General features: G+C 43.8%; 2 protein-coding genes across 2 annotated transcripts; one reads left to right on the forward strand and one right to left on the reverse strand.

Moving 5' to 3' along the window:
* The first annotated feature begins 809 nt into the window (after window positions 1-809).
* Window positions 810-8,068, forward strand: LOC310792729 (protein FAM180A). Its single transcript, XM_083654458.1, has 3 exons — window positions 810-1,187; window positions 7,193-7,290; window positions 7,402-8,068. Exons 1-3 carry the CDS (start codon window positions 1,103-1,105, stop codon window positions 7,729-7,731), a joined length of 513 nt encoding a protein of 170 aa, XP_083510584.1. The 5' UTR covers window positions 810-1,102; the 3' UTR covers window positions 7,732-8,068.
* A 500-nt stretch (window positions 8,069-8,568) lies between these two features.
* On the reverse strand, window positions 8,569-22,589 carry slc23a4 (solute carrier family 23 member 4; the record flags this gene model as incomplete). Its single annotated transcript, XM_083654686.1, has 12 exons — window positions 8,569-8,840; window positions 9,776-9,871; window positions 10,016-10,124; window positions 10,263-10,427; window positions 11,575-11,828; window positions 12,002-12,158; window positions 12,330-12,450; window positions 14,009-14,190; window positions 14,945-15,104; window positions 19,180-19,337; window positions 20,849-20,992; window positions 22,542-22,589. The coding sequence occupies 12 exons, from the start codon at window positions 22,587-22,589 to the stop codon at window positions 8,569-8,571; spliced, it is 1,866 nt and encodes a 621-aa protein (XP_083510812.1).
* Window positions 22,590-22,911: the final 322 nt, after the last annotated feature.

The following is a 22,911-nucleotide window of genomic DNA, read 5'->3' on the forward strand; positions in this document are numbered from 1 at the left end:
GAGAGAGAGAGAGAGAGAGAGTGAGTGAGTGAGTGAGTGTGTGTGTGAGAGAGAGAGAGAGAGAGAGACAGAGTGTGTGTGTGTGTGAGAGAGAGAGAGAGAGAGAGAGTGAGAGAGAGAGACTGGGGAGTGTGTGTGTGTGTGTGTGTGTGTGAGAGAGACACAGAGAGAGTGTGTGTGTGTGTGTGTGTGTGTGTGTGAGAGAGAGAGAGACAGAGAGTGTGTGTGTGTGTGTGTGTGTGAGAGAGAGAGAGAGAGAGTGAGTGAGTGTGTGTGTGTGTGTGTGTGTGTGTGTGTGTGAGTGAGAGAGAGACAGAGAGAGTGTGTGTGTGTGTGTGTGTGTGTGTGTGTGAGAGAGAGAGAGAGAGAGAGAGAGAGAGAGAGACTGGGGAGTGGTACTGTAGGTAGGGAGGGGAGGGAGAGAGGGCAGACCTGAGAGAGGATGATGGAGGTGTAACAGCACTGCAGAGTGTGAAGCAACACATTCCAAGTAGAGGGAGGGAAGAGATGTGGAAGATGGGTGGTCTGAAGCCACTGAGCACTATCTGACAGTGTGAGCAGAGACTCTGAGCACTATATCTGACAGTGTGAGCAGAGACTCTGAGCACTATATCTGACAGTGTGAGCAGAGACTCTGAGCACTATATCTGACAGTGTGAGCAGAGACTCTGAGCACTATATCTGACAGTGTGAGCAGAGACTCTGAGCACTATCTGACAGTGTGAGCAGAGACTCTGAGCACTATATCTGACAGTGTGAGCAGAGACTCTGAGCACTATATCTGACAGTGTGAGCAGAGACTCTGAGCACTATATCTGACAGTGTGAGCAGAGACTCTGAGCACTATCTGACAGTGTGAGCAGAGACTCTGAGCACTATATCTGACAGTGTGAGCAGAGACTCTGAGCACTATATCTGACAGTGTGAGCAGAGACTCTGAGCACTATATCTGACAGTGTGAGCAGAGACTCTGAGCACTATATCTGACAGTGTGAGCAGAGACTCTGAGCACTATCTGACAGTGTGAGCAGAGACTCTGAGCACTATCAGACACAGTGTGAGCAGAGACTCTGAGCAGACTGCTGACAGTCCCTGAGCCACCATGCTGCCCTGCAGGATCCTATTTGCTCTCCTATCTGTGATCTACTGCTTTATCAAGATGGGAGCCACACAGCGGCGGGCCAAAGGTAAGGCTGAACTCCATCACTATAAACATGCTGAATGCAGTGTCGTTCTCTGTGTGTGTGTGTGTGTGTGTGTGTGTGTGTGTGTGAGAGAGATAAATCGTACCTGTTTTACTTATCACTGTGTTATATCATTCTAACACTGTATGTATTGGTAATAATATTGCTGTCATTTATAGTAGTATAATAGTATAATTGTGTATTGTAAGAGTTATTACCTTGTTGCTGTATCAGTATCATTACCTGATGAACTGATTCTGTCCTATTTACTCATGTATCCACTGTTTACTTTGTTGTTAGATCAGTTATATATTTTGTTGATTTCCCTGAAACGCTTTGGCAATTGTGTTATTATTATTACATACATGCCAATAAAGCACATTTAATTTGATTGAGTAAGAACAATGAAGATAGGGAGAGTTTTCATGAAGCGAAGGCTATTTGTTTGCACCCACAAATGTGAGAAAATAGGAAAAGACATTCAGAAGAATGAATGTTAAAGATGGGAAATTTGATCATGAATGCATCTGCTCTGCATGTTGTATTAATAAACTCTCAGAAATGATAGCAAACTACCGTCATCATTCCGGTTTTGTCAGGTTTTGTTTGACACTCTTTGCCCACATGTTTCTGAGCTACGCTTTCACGCTACCAGCCCCTTATTGTCATATTGAGCCAGATGATGAGCTCATCTGTTATTCCCTTTCCAATCAGCACTGAGATTTTGATGAAAACACATTTGAAAACGACACGCATACTCCAGAAAGTGTAATGAATTATTACATCATGTATTGGATGTCCAAATGTATTTAGTCTGAGCTGCTAGAGCTCAAACAACACCTCTCTGTGCACGCAATGCCACCCTGCTGTGAAGAGCTACAGTGTTTTTTCTTCTTATTGTTAGCGTATGCTAAAGGGCAGCTGGTCGTCTAATGTTGTCTAAGTTAGTTTAGATAGCTGTTATGTGTGTCACAGGATGATTAATCAATGATCAATCACACTCTGATCTGATCTCGGTCCACAATCACTATACGATGCATCCATGTTGGTGTTGTTCTGTACAGAGACAGGTACCAGCAGCAGCTCTTACAGTACGTCAGCCTGGTTGTCAACATCTATAGAACTGAACAGCATCTCTTCCCCCGGAAAAGACTGGGATGTTATTTTTTCTTTTTGCTCCAACTGAAATGTTTTATGGTCACTCATAATTCAGTAGGTCACAGGTTGACTTGGTTCCAGCCTTAAAACTCGTTATATAAGGACTTATTCGAAATGTCTATGGAGAAAACGAATGGGAAACTCACCTCTGGGGGCAAGAGGTGTCACGTGACTGTTCAGCTCTGTTACAGAAGAGCCTCACAAGCCCCTGGGATGAGTGGAGTCCTCCTGGGTGACACGTCTGACCACTTGTGTTTGTTTAGGGTCAAAGCGAGGAATGCTGATGTGACATTGATGTTTGTTATCTGGTCAATTCAGTTGCTCTGCAGTCCACGTCTGACAGCAGACAGAGGAGAGTGGAGAGGACAGTGCCCCCCCCCCCCCTCTCTCTCTCTCTCTTTGATGTTTGACAGGATATCAATCAAAGTGGAATGGAATTGAATTAAGCTACGATACAAACACAATCTAGAGCTCCAGATGTCAATGTCCAATTGAGCTGCTCCTAAATATGTTGCTCATTTTACCCAATATAGACTTCAATGTTACATAGAGTATCTTTAAAGATGCATTTCAGTTTCATGCTCAGATTGCTACATGGTTCAGATGTCATCCGCACCTGTTTCCAATAGGAAAACAATGGCTACAGTAGGGTCCAAAACGATCTGTGAGGACGTTGATATTGCTCAAGAGAATGAAAAGCAGACTGCAGAGATATGCAGAACTGCTAGGCAGGCAATTTCCCTTGTCTGATATTTTTAGGTTTTGCCAATTGAAAGATGATTTGGTTATTTGAAAAAGCCCTGGAGCTCACTAAAACATACAAACAGACAATGGAATGCAGAGATGATAGCAGGTCAACAACCCTGCTGTCTTGGGCAATCTCATTATACAGCAATGCTTTGACTTTCAGGAATGTTGGCAACACTGAGATTTACCGTCTATTTAAAAAGACACTTGTCTCATCAGCCTGAATTATGAAGTGGGGCTGCAATAGAGGGAACGTGGCTATATGAGGGAACGTGGCTATATGAGGGATCAGCCGATAAGCATTTTTTAAACAAACGGCGATGTGATGTATAGTTTTTGAGATATTAACGTTTATTTTGGCACAACTCATACTACCGTAGTTAACTGCTGGGGGATTCTGCATTTCTGGGGGATTGTGATGTCACGCTGATGATTCGTCCTATTAGATTAAAGCTTGACTTGATTCGGCCAAATTAAATTCTGGTGTCGTGTCACATATGGTCACTTCTCCATCCACAGGAAGTGACGAATGGCAACTTAACAAACATTTGATCATGTGACTAGTTCATTTGCATTTCACCTCAAACAAGCCAGGAACAGTCTAAAATTTACCTAGATTTGCTAGAAAAAATTACATTTAATTAACACCTTTTCACCAACTAGGGCGCTGCTTGATGATGTCACTAGGTTGACATACAGTACAGTGGAGTACAGGCTAGTGTGTTGGTAGTAAGGATTTGGAATTCTAACAGGCTCACAGCATAATGCTGTTGTGTTTCTGACTTGGATTGTGGTTGTGTTGATTCATCAAAACCTTTAAAATCCTTACTACTGTCAACCTAGTGACATCATGTCACTAGGGCAGCGCCCTCGTTGGCAAAAAGGTGAAATGTTGTTCATCTTTCTAGCAAATAGGTCAATTCCAGACTTGAAAGCCGTGTACTGTCTTGTCTGAGGTGAAATGCAAATGAACTAGAGAGTCACATGATCAAATGTTTCATGTCCTCTAAGATAAAACTGGAAACTAAACAGCAGCAGAGAGCCCAGCTGGACTCAGCAACAAAATATCTTTTCCCCTCTCTCCCTTTGCTTTCCTTTTGTATCAAGCATCACAGACCAGCTGGGTTGGTTGATCTGTTGATAGGTGCAGTCTGCTGATGTCACGTCACATGACTTTTGGGTAATATTTATCAAACAGTTAACATCTCTTTGTCATTTGAGGCCGTCAAAACACGCAAGTTAAAACAATCTCATAAGGTTCTATTCCTTGATTTCAGCAGAAATGGCCATGAATGAAAAAGTATGATTGCACCTTGGAATATCAAATAAGGTCAACATTTCTAAATGCAGGCACACTTAAACACTGCATCTCCATGGAGGTAATGGGACCTTTTGGAGGGAAAGTTAGGTTTGTTGGTGTTGGATAAGTCGTTGGTTTCATGATCAGTGGTTGGTACGGAATATAGATTGACTTCATGATTTGGAGGGCTCATCAAAAACAAGGAGAATTCCTGAGTCTCCGTTCCACATGGCCTTATTGAGCTGAGATTAATGGAGGCCATTATCTTAACATCATGGCGGACCTGCGTGGGTGATTTGCTCATGCACAAGTCTATTAAAACGGCATCATCTCATTGCACTTGTCAGAGCTGCCACGAACAGCAGATGGTGCAGGGTGTGGAGTGAAGGAGTAGGCTGGCTCAATCAGTTGGTGTAATGGTTAGTCCAACCTCTCGCAATAACATACAGTGCAAGGCAGGGAAGTGTCCACTTGAGTCAAAAGGAAAATATTTGAAACTTAAGTTCTGCATGGGTCTGCTATACTCTCTAAGCATGGTATAGTCTATCTAAGCATTGATTGTATGCCTGTCTGTCCTGTCTCTGTCTGCACGTCTACACCGCCATCTGGTCACCTTTTCAACTGCGCTGTTACCTGGAAGCATATCTCTATAGCATATGAAAATTAACTTTCATGGGCTCCAGATTTGAACAACGTTAAAATAAAACCAGCAAGGAAAGAATCTTGGCACTTGCTTGTGTGGGAGGAGAGCTGGATGTAGTGGAGTTACTGAACAGTAAGTGAAAACAGTCCAAAGACTTCTGCCACAATCTGGTTCCCCCTTCTATCCATATTTTCTTTCTCATCTGCTCTGCTTATCATCCTACTGTATAGCCCATGCAATCTTGAAGTGCATTGTCAGTGAAAATAGTTTTGTGTGGGGGCATAGGAAGGGGGGGGGGGGGGTTATTTGAATCTATGCTTAGTCATGATCAGTGTTGGGAGTAACTAGTCACTAAGTAACTTGTTACACTAAGTAACTACTTACTCCAATTCCACTACTTTTTGTGGTAGTAGATAAAATTTGACAGTATGTCACAGTGACACTAAAATAATTTCTGCATTAATAAGAGAATCGAAGCAGAAAAAAGTAACAAGTTATTTCCTTAGTAACTCATTATTATTATTATGCAGTAATGTGTGTAAAGGAATTAAATTACTTTTTGAGAGAAGTAACTAGTAACTGTAACTGTAACTAATTACTCAATTTCAGCCCAACATTGGTCATGATGGTTAGCGCTCCTCGTGCTCCAATCATAAGACAAGTAAGGCGAAAGGTTTTTCCCCCCGACGTCTCTCTGTGACCAGATCATCCAGATCGCATTTGTTGTGGTGGTCAACACCCATCTGAAGCATGAGGTTAAAGGAACACTCCGCCCATTTTCAACCAGCTTTGTATCATTAGAACATCAGTAGTATATCAGAAAACTGTAAACGGTTTTGAAGTCTGTCATTTAATTTGACAGTTATTGAGTGTTAAAGTGTCGACCAGTGACATCACTGGTCCACACTAACTCAAATTAATAACTCATTAACTCAAATCAACTCTCAATAACTGTCAAACTATTCATCATTCATCTAGTTTGACAGTTATTGAGAGTTGATTTGAGTTAATGAGTTATTAATTTGAGTTAGTGTGGACCAGTGATGTCACTGGTCCACACTTTAACACTCAATAACTGTCAAATTAAATGACAGACTTCAAAACAGTTTACAGTTTTCTGATATACTACTGATGTTCTAATGATACAAAGCTGGTTGAAAATGGGCAGAGTGTTCCTTTAAGCGCAATGCTGCAAAAAGCATCTGCAGGCCCTAGTAGAGCCCATGTGCTGCTCTGCCTCTGGAGGCCATGGTAGAGCCCATGTGCTGCTCTGCCTTTGATTCTTCACTCTGCTTTTGAAGCTGGAGGTCACATCTCATCGCCTGCAGATGGGAGGAAATGAATGGCGTGCTGCGCGGTGTGACTGACCACAGTCTGTCCTGGTCTGGGCCTCACATGTGCCAGAACACAACACTTGTAAAAACCAACTGCTGTTATTTATGGCAGCGGCACGCATCACGTATCAAAGCACTGCGAGCTTTAGAGCAGGTTACTCGCTTGTCTCGGGGAATCACTGCAGATCCAAGAGCTTTTCGCTGTGCAGCAGACAGTGAATCACACGATAAAACATTTGGGGAAAGCTGGAAACAGCAGTTTGCTCAGGTAACTGTACTTGCCTTGCTGTTCTACCAGACCAGGCCAATCAGCGACCCGCCGCCTCGTAGTTGACATCTTAACCGGCCAATCAGGAATGCCGCTGGGAAAACGATACTGGCTGCCTCCGTGCTTGCCCACCTCGAGGAGTAACGTCAACGTTCGTCAAGTTTAAACAGCCGTAAAGTGCACAACTTGCAGAAATAGACTTAGTAACAACAGTTAAACAAGTACAGGAGTATGCAACAGCGGAGTTTCTCTGTGGATTTGGATTTGAGTGGATCCAACACTGATTGGCTGAAGGAGTTGTCTGTCAAGGCAAGTACACCCACCCAACTCCCGCCCACTGCAAACACTATGTGAAAGCTTGAGGCCAGACGGTCTGGTAGAAGGAAATTAAATGTGAGTTCAGGTGACTGGCTGGTTTATCAGGCTATATGCTTTTCATGGCTCGTCACACACTCTCTCTCTCTCCCTTTACCTATTAGTCTCTCTCTCTCACCCCTCTCTCACCTATTAGCCCTGTTTCACATGCTCTCTCTCTCTCTCCCTCTCTCACCTAATTAGCGCTGTTTCCAGCTGCAGTCAGAATAAAGAGAGGGACGGCAACACTGATGAACCCCACCTTCCACAAGTCCTTAGATGATGTTCACCTACTTTTCGAGGTGAGGCAAGAAAACAAAGCTTTTTCAAATGTTACTCAATGGGAAACAGTAATAACACAGAGAGTGAATATTGATGATAATTTCCTTCCCCCCCTCCCCCATCATGTATAGATCCTCCTGGCGGGCGTACATTTTGGAGACAGTGGAAAGTTCTCAGTGAAAGACGCTGAGCTGGCCTCCCTCCGAAAGACAAAAAACCTGGAGGTCATCTTTGAGGACATAGTGCCCAGGAAGCTGACAGACATACGCAGGCTGACGTCTGAGCTTTCAAAACATATTGGTCACCTGCATCAGGAAGACTTTGAGCGTACGATGTTGACCATGGTGTACACCGCCCAGCAGATGGTCGAGTCCACCTCTGAACAACAAAGGGATATTTGGGCAGAGTCCTTTGTTAAATTGTACAAAGCCATCAATCAGGATCTGACTGGAAAAACCTGACTGGATACTGTTGTTGCTGAACAATGGCTCCTTGTTGGCGTTTAGGCATCTCAATGGGTCGTCCTGGTTTGCGCAAAGAGAAAATGATGCCTCTGGTCTGCTAGTAGGCGATGAGGAACCTGAGAGGAAAAAGTCGTGCCTTGGAGCAGGAATTTGATGGACTGTTGCCACAAATGGGCAAAGTGCATGGACTGATAATAAACCAATTATTAAACTATTAGCTGTCACAGTGAACGTTGGTTCCAGCATGAGCTACTTACTGTACATGGAACTATAGGTTTGAACCATACGCTACTATGTATGTGCTGCAGCAATAAACATCTTGGATTTATTTACATTCAGGTCTTTTCCATGTCTGTTTACTAGCACCTGGGTATGATAGCAGGCTTACTAGCACCTGGGTATGATAGCAGGCTTACTAGCACCTGGGTATGATAGCAGGCTTACTAGCACCCGGGTATGATAGCAGGCCTAGGTTGATCAGACACTAGTGATAAAACCTCAAGAACTCAAAACCTCAGAAATTGATGTTTTCGATTGGTATGCATAGTAGCATCATGCTCCGTGAATACAAATGACTGTACATAAAAAACATTTCTCAAGACTACATTTCAGCTTTCACAACAATGAACACAAATTAAAATAAAACATTCACCAGATCCTACTAAGTAACTCCTTAAGAATTGTCCATCCATATACCCACCAAATAATGCAGGATGTGATTGCAAACACTGTGCACCGTGCTGCAACAGTACAGTATCTTGAGCGAAGGAGCGGAGGTCCACATTGAGCTGCCTCTGATGGTTTGCTTTGGACTGGAGTGAGTACGTGCACAGCTCATAGAGCCACTGCAATAGTGATCTGTGAAGGCCCTGGGCTCCCATTGGGCTGCTTGGGCTCCAGGGCGTTAGTGTCCGCTTCACATCCATCCAGGGAGCTAGGAGGCGTGCCAGGAGGGCAGAAGGGAATGTAGTGGATCCAGGAAGAAGAGGAGAGGTAAGAGCTGATGCCAAAGGGAAGGTTGTAAACATCTCCGCTCTCCAGGGTGTTGCTGGAGTCGTCCTCGTGGGCCTTGTTCCAGGCCAGGATTCCTCGCTCCTGCTTTGATCCTTTTGGACACACAAGATATATGTATATGTACAATATATATGTATATGTGTGTGTGTGTGTGTGTGTGTGTGTGTGTGTGTGTGAGTGTGATTGAATACAACTCGTTAACCCTAACTGTTAAACCCTATTAGAAGCGACTGAAGGAATGAGATAATTGATGCTGCCTTCATGTAGTCTGGTTGGAACTAGCCGTCTTGATTTGTTTCTGCTTTCTTCTTTTTTCTCTCCACAGTTTAGGGATGGCTGCAACATGTTCTCATTCCCGGCTCATAATATATCACGGCTCTGGCATGCACCTCGGGGGTCTTAAAAGGTGTCTCCCCCATAAACCTTGGCCCTGGAGAGCCGAACCCATAGCCAGGGAGGGGGTCTTTTCCCCTGGGAAGACCAGCTCCAACCCCACGGCGTAACTTGACCTTTACCTCACCCTGACCAGGTGCGTCCATGCGTCTTCCATAATTACCCCCCGAGGTGTGACAGCCTGTTGAGGGGGCGTGCTTGGGCGTATCATATTTGCACACAAGGCTACTGGGCGTGTTCCATTTGATGCACAAGGTGCATGACAGAGCGCTGATATACACGGCCGGAGAGAGAACGGGCTGAGGGATGAGGCGTCATTTTACAGTATGTTCTATCTGTATCAGCATGTATAGGAAGAGCATGTTAAAACATCCTATAACAAGAATGCAAAGTGTGTGTGTGTGTGTGTGTAGAAATTGTGTTCGGTCACAGCTACACAGTCCCCACAGTCCAAATGCTTGTGTCAATTACAGGTTACTGTAACTGAAGGGGACAGAGTGTCGGTTGGGACGGCCGTGTCAGAGATCTGTCAATGTTGTTCTAGTTTCTACTGGTCAATAGAGGTTAAAGATCACTTACGTAACGCCCTCTTGAGGTCAATTTTATGCATACAACATTCCAAATAGCTGATTACCTGGAATGGTGTTGTCCAGTACGAAGCCGAAGAAACCTCCTACAAACATACTGGTGGTCAGAAGTACCTGCAGCACCTGGTCGAGCTCTACCACACCTACAGATTATAATACAATGAAAGAGTTAAACCTCTTGGGCTGAGTCATTAACTTGGCCAAGAATTAAATAATGAAAATGAGACTATACACCATTAAGTGTCCTAATAAAGTAATTTGCAGCATATAAGCCAGACTATCGTTACCTGTAGCTATAGCTTTGGGGTTCTTAAATATCCAGTTAGGAATGACCAGACCAGAGAACATGGAGAAGCCGAAGATGAAGATGGTTCGAGATGAATTCATGTCTGCATACTGGATAATTGTGGGGAAAAAGACGTGTTAAGATATCACTGGAGCGAGACATCTGAGAACATTTTATGGCCATTCTCATACCCAGGTGTAATATAAAATACATTCATGCTAAAATGTTTCAGATGTTGGTCTGTTTACCTGCAGATTAGCAACTCCGGCTGCAGAAATGACTCCAAACATAACCATAAACATTCCTCCGACCACGGGTGTTGGGATGGTGGTGAAGACAGCACCTACTTTACCAAACATGCCCATGATAACCATCAAGAATCCGCTGGCTACTATCACCATGCGACTGCCAACCTGCAAACAGAGGGCGGGGGGGGGAGCTCTGTGCTGAAACTGTGTGCTTTTCAAGGTAATAATATAGATCATAATAATCATACATACTGTATATAGCGCTTTTCAAGAACTCAAAGATGCTTTACACTATACTAAACACTAAAGGCAACACCGTTAGTGCAACAAACAATGGACAAACATGACAGACACACAGGGATAGATGATGAGAAGGCGGAGGAGAAGGAGGAGAAGAGATGGGTCTTGAGGCGCGATTGAAAAACTGAAGGAGGGGCTGAGTTTCCGATGTCGGGGGAGGGAGTTCCAGAGCCTGGGAGCCGCCCTGGAGAAGGCTCTGTCGCCGAAGCTGTGGAGATGGGATTTGGGTGTGGAGAGAAGGCTGAGGGGCTATCTGACGGACCATGAGGGTAGGTAGGGGGAGAGGAGATCACTGAGATATTAGGGGGGGGGAGGCAGTTGGTGAAGGGCAGAGTCGTTCAAGTTGGCGACCAGTTTGTTTCATTGTGCAGAGCTGGGGTGTGAACCAGGGTGCAGAGCTGGGGTGTGAACCAGGGTGCAGAGGTGTTGAAGGAGACTGTTTTTGTTTTGCGAGGGACGAGTGAGTGGAGGGAGGCAGATAGTGTGTAGTTGGGGATGTTGGTGAGATCATCAGGTGAGGTGGGGGATCGTTCCAGGGTGAGGGCTTATAGATGTACATGTATATAGAAACATTGATAGTTTCTTGGACAGTCTAGCTGTATCTATTTCTCTCTTAAAGCTGCAAAACAAAACAACTTTTAGACATGTTAAAACCTTCCTCTAACCACATGTGTCAAACTCAAGGCCCGGGGGCCAAATCCGGCCCGGCACCTCATTTTATCTGGCCTGTGAGAGCTAGCTTGTTAAATTAAATAATAGGCTACTGCTGTAGTTGTCTGTTTGCCATTGTTTTCCCTATAATTCTGCTTTCAGAGCTAGTTATTAAGTATTAAGTTATTACTAAAAAAACAAGAATAATCGAATCAGAGGCAATTATGAAATATTATAACACGTACGCTAGATACATTTATATTGTGTTACATTTACAACCGGCCCTTTGAGGGCAGCCATAATGCTGAATTGGCCCAGGATGAAATTGAGTTTGACACCCTAAGCATGAGGCTCATCTCACCTTTGTAATACCAAGGGCTCCAACATTCTCACTGTAGGAGGTGGTGCCGTTCCCTGTGCCCCAGGCCCCGGCCAGGAGGCACCCCAGCCCCTCAATGCCAATGCCCCTGTTGATGGCATGTTTAGGGGGAGGAGGAGCCCCAGACAGCCTGGCACACGCGTGGTAGTCTCCCACAGACTCGATCATGGAGGAAATCACTCCAGCCAGGATGCCCACCACCCCTGCCAGGCTCACGGTTGGCATCCCCCACTGACCTACGGTTGGATTCACACGGAGGATGTTATGGGATGAAACCAATAACTTTAGTTTACTTTACTTACATGTACTTTATTCTACTATCTCCTAGTGTGCCAATAAAGTAAATTCAGTAGCATGAACATGCCATTAATGTACTTAATTTAATTAGTTTCTCAGCTCTGCTTCTTACCAGGGTATGGGAACCTGAACCAGGGAGTTTGGCCCATCACATCTCCCTTTAGATCAGTGCGGGCCAGGTAGCCATACTGGTCTGGGTCAGAGGGAAGGACATTGTAGCTTGTCAGAATAAAGCAGACGAGCCATGACAAAGTGATACCAAGCAGAACCTGAGGATACAGACAATCAGATCAGAATACAACTTTTTTTTTAAATCAGAATAATTTATATTTCTTCCTTCAAACACAAAATGTGATTGTTGCTGCCTTCACAAAAAAACCTTGGACATGAAGCCAATCGTTGGCATTTGGTAAATAGAAGATGACTTGTTTCCTACTTACGGGGAGGATCTGAAAGACGTAGATGCGGGAGGTGTGCAGTTTTTTATCCTTGCTGTAAGTGGGAAAGGGCACAGCTATGTGGCGGAGGTACTGGGAGAACAGGATGATCAGTGCAGTGGTCCTGTGTGAGAGAGGGAGAAAAGAAATGACTGACCAAGGCTAAGTTTGTCCCAAGTTGTACTGTACTTTTTGTAGCACAGTATTGTTCTATCCAGAATAAAGCCAAGTGGGTAACTAAGCCGTTTTCCTGGACAATGCCATTTTAATAGGCTTTCCATCCCTGCCCTAAGATTAACTCAATCCCCGCCAGTTTCAAAGGAAAAGTCGCCAGCCACCGCCAGGGTTTCCGATCATTTTCATTAATCTTCCAAGACCCACAGAATATTTTCTTCTATGACTATTATTATATAATTATTATATATAGCCTAATATCTATATATATAATTATATATAATATGATTACGGTATATAATATTATTACGGTATATATTATATAAATTGCATAATTAATTATAGCCTACCCCCATGTGGATACTCAAGGACTCGTCATCCTCAGCTCTCGCCATGTGTGTTTATGATGCTGAAGGTGATGGGGTAGATGTGAGAAACTGACACCTTTTTTTCTGTGGACATGACGGTCGTTGCACATTGTACTGTAAGTCGTACAAGTCGTACTCGTCTCGGAGCTCCAGGCTTCTGGCATCCTGCAGCCTTGTTACCGTTCGGTCGGACAGAACAGCTGTAACTGTCCACCGCTGTTCGATAAGCCTTTCAAACATCTCATACACCGAGTTCCATCTGGTTTTGCAGGACTGGATGAGCTCATGTTTCGGGCCTCGCATTTGTTCTTGTTTGGCCTGCAGTGCCTTGCATATCTTTTTCCACCATTGAACAAATGTTCTGGGTTATTAATATTATCCCCTCAGATCGCCGTGCATCACATCGTCTCCCGGCTCTTATGGAGGGCACCGTGGCTTGCAGGGCTTGGGGCTGTGCTCCATCCTCCGATGCTGGGTGTTTGCTTCGCAGGTGGTACAGTACAGCATGGTGGTTGTGCTACTGCTGTTTTTCAATATTGCCTTGCAGATATTACTTTATATTTATTTATATTACTATATTTTTTTGGGGGGGGTTGAAATGATCCCACACGCTGCTTTTTTTCTCATTTAATTTTGCTGCTCGGTGCCTCGCTTTGCACTGACGCTTCTCGCTGCATTTGCTCCGCCCACCCACCCGGCATGGCACATGTTAAAATGCATGTGCACATTTTTTTTTAACCGTTTAACTGATAGTATTAATCGGTTAATGTTCGAAACGGTCGGTTATCGGTTAACACGGTTATCGGTCGACATCCCTATCAAGTAGCACTTCATAAGGTGGCCAAGAGCGCCATCTATCGCCTGCCGGTGAAAACACGGATTGACGTGTTATCACGTCAGTGGCGGGGAAGCGTTGTCTCTTAAATGACGTAAAAACACATCAATGGCGGGGAATGAGTTAATCACTTGCTACGATTTATAATCCTCAGAGAGAGGGGGGTGGCGGGTCTTTTACCTACTTTTGAAAAACACTATTACCGTAGTTTTTGACAATTTGAGGTAGGTAGCTAGTGCAGCAGATGCTGCTTAAAAACGAGCGTTCATTCCTGAAAGAGGTTGTTGATAAGGAGGTTCACCCACATGGCAGCGATACCCCAGTGATTGCCAGCGTTGATTCCAGCCGAGTCAAACAGGGACAGACCAATGAGAGAGATGGTTGGTGCGATGGTGAGAGGGCCGATGAAGCGCATGAAGAGGCCGATGAGGCCGGAAAAACCCACAATCACTTGGAAGAGAGAGCCCACCATGATGGAGCCCTGCAGCTGTAGACAGAGACAACGCTTATTATTACTCTGCACAAATGCTCATGGTCAACTGGTAGTGTCATACTCACACCAGTGTTATTGTTTATGCAAATGTTTCTCAAAAAAACACATTTCCCATAAACCCTGTTGTTAGCTACTCCTAGTTGCCCCCGTTTTCTCTCCCTGGGGGTTTTAGCCTTATCAAAGAACTTACATTGATAAGAACTGAAAGCTAATAGGACGTTCCATTGCGACATGATGGGGAGCACCACATTTCTTGGCGAGACCCACCCTACCCTGCCTCTGATTGGCTGTCATGGTTCTGTACAAAAAGGCGTTTTCAGGCCAAAATGGCAGCAGCACTGCTGTCTAAAAAAAAGCACCAGAGTTTTATCTCTTGCCGTCTAATACTCTTTGGCTTTACAGAAGAGGATAAAGATGTTGGTAATTTTTCCTTTGTCCTTTCACTCCTTCCACCATCTGCCATTGCAAGAAACACTGCAGTGTTTTCTGCCAAAAAGCAATGACTTTTTGTGCTGTAAAGCAATCCAGCAGATTCCCCCAATAAACTGACCCAGGAGCATGTAACATGTAAAATGCAATGTAAAGAAAGGCCAGCCTTCTTGGCGATGGTACTGTTTGTTTCCGGCATGGTTACCATTTTAAGAGGATGTCCCCATTTCACTGTCAATCAAATAGGAGTTCAAAAGAATTAGTTACCCAGTTAGGTGTGGTTAGAACGCTAGCTCAGATGCTACAGATGACCACTTACTGCTCTCATTCGACTCTGCCACACCTCTACATAGTCCGGGGACGAGGTGTTGACCAGGCTGGCGTTTTGGGTCCAAGCTGGACATGTCCACTCTGGCATGGACAACATGGCCATGGAGGGTGCCAGCAACGTGAACGTACCACCTTGGATAATCGGCAATCTGGAGAGGTGGGGAAGGGAATGAAAGAAAGAAAGAAGACATGGATAGACAGACAGAACAGACAGAGCTATCAGTGTGATAAGATCTTTTCCAGCGCCAGATTACAGAATACGATACTCAGCATTGATCAAGTGAGTCATATATAGAGAGGCAAAGTGACCGCCTACTTCCTGCTTCAGCACTGTACCAGAGATTTTCATCCGCCATTTATTTTCCCATAGACACTTCATAAAATGCTTATAAAAATAGTTGTACTTGTTCAAACCAAATGGTTCAGCTATATTTAGAATCGGGAGAGACCACAGAACATTTCACTTGGCCCAAAACTTAAAAAAACAACATTGAAAAAATATATTTTTTAAATCTGCAGTTTTTTATGTTCCTGCATGCAATAACCAGACATGGCAAAAGGTAATTAAAGCTATTGAAGCATGAAGCTATCAGCTATTAAAAAGCTGGGGCTTTTTATGAATCAACCACCTTACTACATACAAAAAGAGGTTGACCAAAGTGCAGCTAACCTTACGCTGTCACATGGTTTGTTAGACAGAACTACCTGGGAACTCGTCATTGGACTCGTCAACTGTTTGGAAAAGGGCATGTGCTTACAAAAAATACCTGCAGGTGATTGCATGAACCACCTGTCTATCACCGTCTATCACGTGCTCGCTTCTCGCTGTCGTCACAACTAAATCCTGCCCATAGCTGCCTTGAAGCTAAATAACATTTATCCCATTTATACCTGATGCCGCATTTGTGTGTGTATCCCTTTAAGACCGCGAACCGCGTATGACACGGTTCGCGGTCTTAAAGGGATACACACACACAAATGAGGGATATACACGCAAATGCTGCATCAGGTATCAATGGGTTAAACTACATGCAAAAATCTGCATGGTTTTGCCAAAAACTGCATGGGATTAGCATAAAGTGGGCATGTCTGTAAAGGGGAGACTCGTATACCCACAGAACCCATTCAGATATCTTGAACTACTGTATCTCTTGCTTTCTTCTTTTACTCTATTTCAGGGGTGTCAAACTCATTTTAGTCCACGGGCCACATGCGACCCAATTTAGTGTCAAGTGGGCCAGACAATGAAAATCAATAATCAATAATAACTTATAAATGACAAAACCTCAAAATGTTCACGTTTATCTTAGTGTAAAGAATTACAGGTACAGCCCTACAACACGTAGGGTTATCTCAGCTACCATCAAGCACATTATCGACTGTCTGTGTACTGTCCATTACAATCAGGGGTGTAGCGGAGGGTCAACGCAAGTAAACAATTTACCCACCCCTTTGAAATGAGGCAGATAGTTTACTTACCTATTCCGATCAACTGTATCAATCAGTGAGGGCAAACAAGGTGGGTAAACTACTCACCTTGGATAGTTTACCCACCTGTGCAATTCTCTATAGTCAAGCAAAGGTAATGAAAATAGCTGACTATTTAGTGATGAATACAGATAACATGAATAGGCGACTTAATATTTAATAACTTGCTCCTGAAACCTGGTACCTGTTAGCCTTCACAAGTGCCTCACATTGGATTGAAGGACTTCTTCTCAGTGCAATTTTCACACTTTGCAAAGTCATCCTTTCGGCCGCATTGGACCCTTTGGGGGGCCGGATCTGGCCCCCGGGCCGCATGTTTGACACCCCTGTTCTATTTAGTCTCTCTCTCAGTCTCACTGTAGACGTTAAAAAGGTTGATTTGAATCATGTGAGGGTAGAGACACAACATGACTCTAATCAGCTGCTAGTGGCTAAACGGGTTAGGTTAGAAATTGGTTAAAAAGTGTCTGCTCTGTAACAATCCCTATACTGCTGTCACATTCACATCAGACTGTGACAGAAACATCATCATCATCAGCATCATCATCATCATATATAAAAGGGAGTAAGAGCATTCTGTCTGTCTGTCTGTCTGTCTGTCTGTCTGTCTGTCTGTCTGTCTGTCTGTTTGTTTGTTTGGTTATCTGCAATTTTTGTCCCACATTGGATGATGTCATCAGTGGTCACTCAAGCAATTGTGATGTCACTGATGATCACAATGTCTATGACATGCAAAGTTGAGCAATTGTGCACTGAGTGATGTCACTCGAACACTCCATGGTGATCAGTGATGGTCACTCGAGCAATTGTGATGTCATCGGTGAGTGATGTCATCATCAGTGATGCGAAGTTGAGCAGGCGAGGCCACGCAGCAGCCGAGCTGCGGGTGAGGCCGCGTAGCGGGCGAGTGGTGTATGCGAGCCCGCCCAGCTAGCGGACAAGCTGCAGGGCAGGCGAGGCTGCGCAGCGGCCGTGCTAGCGAGCCCATGCAGCGGGCGAGCCTAGGAATTGAGCACGTTTACATTTTAATTCATATTGATAATGTTTTCTATCCTAAGACACACAAATGATTAGTGCTTTCTCCCCTTCTGAAACAGGCTGCTGTTGAACAGCCATTGTTTTTCCTCACAGCTGACCACCAGCCATTTGGAGAGAGACGAGAAAGCATCAGTGGTGCTAAGCCAAGGGAATGTGGATTTAGTAAGAACTAGATTCCAAACGTAATAAGATGGAAATTCCTTCCCTAATCCTACTGTGACACCAACGTTCCGGCAGCCTGGGTCCACACAGGCATGATGGCGCGAGTTCAGAGCTGCAAAACACGCTCGAAGTTTATAGTTTCAAAACAAAATCAGCAGTTACAACTGAGATCATCTCAAGCCTGCAGTGTGTACGTCAATGCACACAAGTGATGCTTCAGATAGGCATTTATTGACGCTCAGAGAGAGGCACGCTGCCCTGTGGCGAACCATAAGTTTGTGTTCACCGTTTTCTTCTGTGGCTTTTCAAACGGAGTTTCCTGTGTGATAATAAACAATATTGTATTGTACTGAATTGCATCATGTTGTAGCGTATTGTAGTGTATCGTAACACATAGTAACGCATTGTATCGTATCGTACACTCATTTGGTGCTTAAAGTAAAGTGGACACAGTAGCAAGATTATCAAATATAATCAAAGAGCTCATCTCAGTGAGGAATTCAAATGGAAGAAATTGATGTGAAGTGCTCTTTGAAGAGTAAATAGGTCATCATTTGAATGCATCTTAATTGGATACTTTTCCTGTTTGATAAGCTCTTACATGAAGCTGTGGCCACTCCCACAGTAGAATATTCTATTGTTGTTAAGGCAGCACATTAACTATGTCGGGCCACAGGGTTCAACAGAGGTTAAGAAGGAAAGAGGTTGTACTGTTCTGCCTGTTTAATCAGAGGGATTATCATGCTAATCATGTTTAATTCTATTTGAAAATATCCCCAGTTGTAGATTCATGTACTGTATGTAGCAGTGCACAAACTAAGACAGCATGAAACAATGCACTGAACATGGATATCTTATGACTATGATAGATCGAAGGCTTAGCAATAAATTGAAGCTTTTTTGCATGGATTTAAGTGTGCGGCATCCTTTCTTTTATTTTGTACTCATCTACACTGCCAGCCCCTTAAAGTTTGAGCCATGTGGAGTGGTAGTTTATCCTGTACAATCAGTGTGTGTGACATCATCATTGGGTATGACATCATCAATCACCACTGGCCACCGCTCGACAATGATGACGATGATGTCATCACTCTGGCCACCGCTCGACATCGTCATCAGTGGGCGATCCACCAATAAACCGAGAGAAGATATCATCAGTCACCATTGGCCACCACTCGCATTCTCTGATGATGACGATGACGTAATCACTCTGGCCACCACTCGACGATTGTGGGGCATGACATTATCAGTGGGTATGACATCACCCAGCGATTGTGGGGGATGACATCATCAATCGGTGGCGTGTGCATGCTCAGATGATGGATTGTGTTGTTTACTACTAAAATAGTGCACATTGTTTGTGTGAGTCACTGTGAGTCGCCACCCTATTATATTAGTCAGATTAACAATTGAAATCTACCATTGGACAGCAAACATGTAACAACACCCCAACATCTCAACCACCTTCCTCCCCTCACCTTCCTCCTCATCACTCTCATCCTCCTCCTCAATGACTCCTCTGATGGACTTGCTCACCTGATGCCGAAGGTGACCTGCAGCAGGGTGCAGAGGCCAGAGACGAAGAAGATGGTGCTGATGAGGTGGCTCTGCGTGAGGCCGTCGTGCTGCAGACACAGGCCCTGGGACAGGATCAGAGGGATGGCAATGATCCCCCCGAACGCCGTCATACAATGCTGAGGGAGCAGAGAGGCCGGGGGGCTTGTTTACTTGAAGGAAAATGTATAACGAGAAACTGTATGTGCTGTGTTGTGGCCCCTAGTGACAGGTAGAGGCCACAACACCATCGATCCAAACATGTATAGCAGACTGGACCTTCCAGTTGGGTACAGTATAACTGCGCTGGGGAAATATATTTATATGCCAATTGTCTACATATTTCAGCAAAGTGGTATAATGGAATGATAATTAGGTGGTGTAAAACAAGGGAAAACCATGATTCACATGGGCTGTTTGTGTGATATTGTTTTGTGTTAAAATAAGTGTTAAATAGCTCTATATTCGGACAGAAATCACTGATATAGAGTGTTTGGTCAGTACAGGGTCTCCCAGTCCCTCTGCTTTGCGGTTAACAGAAAATAAACTGTTCTGGTATCCTATCCCACCTTATCCAATCAGGAGAGAGAACTCCACAAAGAGGATTGAGTCAACACGGTTCTCATTCCCACATAGTCAAATAGCCTACTGATGATTTGGGTTGACGTGCTGATTTGTCCACCAACCCAAAGCCTCAGTAATTTGACTGGGATGAGAACCGTGTTGACTCAATCCTTCCTCCAGAATCGCTTACAGCACCATGAACACCTCCCGCAGTGAAGAAAGCTAGCCGTCTACACAAGAGGGGCTAGCAACATCAGTGCCGTCACCCCCACCACCTGCCCACGCTCCCATAAGGACTAAATACTGTAAATACCATGGTAGCCCCTCCCACCCACCACCTGCAACCCCCCAACTACTGCTGCAATCCAACACTGTACTACAGCTATAGCCTACTGTACGCTGAATGTAGTAGTCTTGCTTGATGTGCAAGATATTTTTATTATCTTCTTTATATCTTATTAGCATGACATCTTGCACTCAACACTTTATTATTTAGCCTATTTCATACATCAAACTCGTTGTGCAAGACCCTTTTATTATCTTGTCTTTATATTAATATATTTTTTTTATCTTTGTTATCTAGTGTTTACCTTGTTCTCTATCTATAATTTCCTTGTACTGTATGCATACAATGACAAATAAAGTGTCTTATGTCTAATGTAGCCTACTCCATTATCTGCTTGCAATGGCAAACAGTCACGCAAAAGTGATGAAAGAAAATGGGCTTGAATGATAATTTGAGGTTAAGGAGAGGAGTAAACACTGTACAGTTGCTAAATACATTGAACAAAACCTCATTCACTCTGCACATCTCAACTGCCTCTGAAGCTGATTTCACCCTTGGGCCCATGCATGGACATGAAAATGGAAGCAAATGTAAAGGAAAGGCCAGACCGAGGTTCTCATGTGACACTGTGGTCATGTGACACTGTGGTCATGTCTCCACTCAGTTTACATCCTGTATACCCTCAGGAACCAGGCTACACGGGTCTCTTATCCAATTTATTACTGTGCTTAATTCAATCATGAAATCAACGGAAAAACGTGGTGCAATGATGTGGACCTGGGAAGCCATATGTTGACATACCTGAATGCCTAGGATGATGCACAGGTACCAGGGAGGCACGTCTGTCACACAGTAAGCCAACTTGTTCTTGTCCTCCTCCACTGACGCATCCACTCCTTCTTCTCCATCTTTATTCTCTGGTAGATCACAGAAGCGCCCATCAAGCTGCAACACCAGTCAGACAGAGAGGCAGACAGGCACCCACAACGTGTATTTTAGCAACCCATATGTAATGCATGGCAAATCTGTATTATATTGCAGTGGTGTAAGAGCAAGATTTGTTCTTAGACATTCTTAAACACTTGACCTTGACAACTAATTAGGGAATCTGTTCAAATGCTTATAATAGCCTTTTAGAATGGCTTGGAAAATATTTCAACAGTTGTATTTTCTTAAGAAACAAACAAAAAACTTTTGTGTATATATATATATATATATGTGTGTGTGTTTTTGTTCAATAAAAATGGCAAGAAAATAAGTAGACAGCATTGATTTATTTAGATAAAGCACAGCTGATGAATCATCACTGCTGGTGACAGGTAGCCTCTTGCTACAATCATCAACATGTTGTTTTAGGGGAAGCTGAATAATCCTGAGGAAGCCTGACTTATATGGAAAATTAAAATTTGAACAGAAATTACACCGCTGACGAAAGGTAAACACACATGTGATTCTGCAGTTTCTGCCTCGACCCTTTTGACACAGCTGGACAATATAGCCCTTCTCTTCTCAAGAATGTGATTTTAAGCATGGAGGAGCAGGCATGTAAACAAGGTTCATTCAGTATCCATGACGCCAGTTTGCTTGCTGTTCTGTCTAATGTCAATTATTAACTTCTATTATGCCAAGTAACGATGCATGCGTCATCCAATTAAATGATAATAAATCACATAGTCTAGTCTAATTTATTTACACAGCCATTTATCACAGTCAACTTAGGTCTCAAAGGACATAGCGTTATGTACATCATATACCTGTATATACTGTACATACAGTACACATCATACATCCCAACTTTACAGTATACTGTACATACTTTATATACGTTTACTACCCATTACAGTACTACCCATACTTTATATACATTTACTACCCATTAAAGTGACATTTCCATGTAGCACGCAGACATGTTTTTCTACATTTGTTTCTACAACTATACTGTAGGTCAGGGGTTTTCAAAGTCTGACACTGCGGGCCTCCCCTCAGCTCTCAGACAAAGCCTGGAACGCTCAGTTCCTAGATGCCTATTGGATCATGATTATGTTATTTGATCCCATAGAGTAGACACTCAATCATTTAGCCAAGACAGCCTGATATTGCTGTTTGACTTCAGACTACATCAAAGACATATAAAAATGTCTGTCTCAAGGCATTTATTTGTCTCTTGACTCTGGGAGTCACACACATTTGGCTATTCTATGCGATCTCCTTTTGATAACTAAGAACTAATGGAATCTTTTTTTTTTTTACATCCATTCACTGAGCCTCCCCTGAATGTGTTTGGAGGCCCCCTGGGGAGGTCCGCCTCCCACTTTGAAAACCTCTGCTGTAGGTCACGGGATTAAGCTAATTTAAAGCTAGCAATGTTTGTATTTGTTAGTCAAGTTAGTAGTAGAAAGTGGTCATGGTCACTTAAAAAGATAATGTTACATAAGTAAATATAAGTATAATAAAAACATGTCTTTGTGAGTGATTAAGAAAACAATATACTCACAGCAAATGCATAGTTGTCAAGACCGTTGCTTTCCTTTTCCGGAGCCATGTCAGCTTCAGCCTATAGGCTCAGGTGGGTCCCAGGGGTGGTGGTCTTCTGAGCCAGGAGCCAAAACAAACAGAGAGCACAGAGGAGTGAAAAAACAAGAGAGTGGAGGAGAGAGAGGGGAGGAAATAGAGGGAGAACTGGAGTGTGCTAGAGGGAGTGTGTTGAGGGAGAGAGAGAGAGAGAGTGTGTGTGTGTGTGTGTGTGTGAGAGAGCTGGGAGGGAGAGAGGGATAGGAAAGAAGTAGAGTTCAGACATGAGATTACCGTGGTTGCTGATTGAAATGAGTCCCACCAGCAGCTCATGTGAACCCAATTACAACAGT

The sequence above is a fragment of the Poromitra crassiceps genome, assembly GCF_964638095.1.
Source record: "Poromitra crassiceps genome assembly, chromosome: 18".
Taxonomy (NCBI): domain Eukaryota; kingdom Metazoa; phylum Chordata; class Actinopteri; order Beryciformes; family Melamphaidae; genus Poromitra; species Poromitra crassiceps.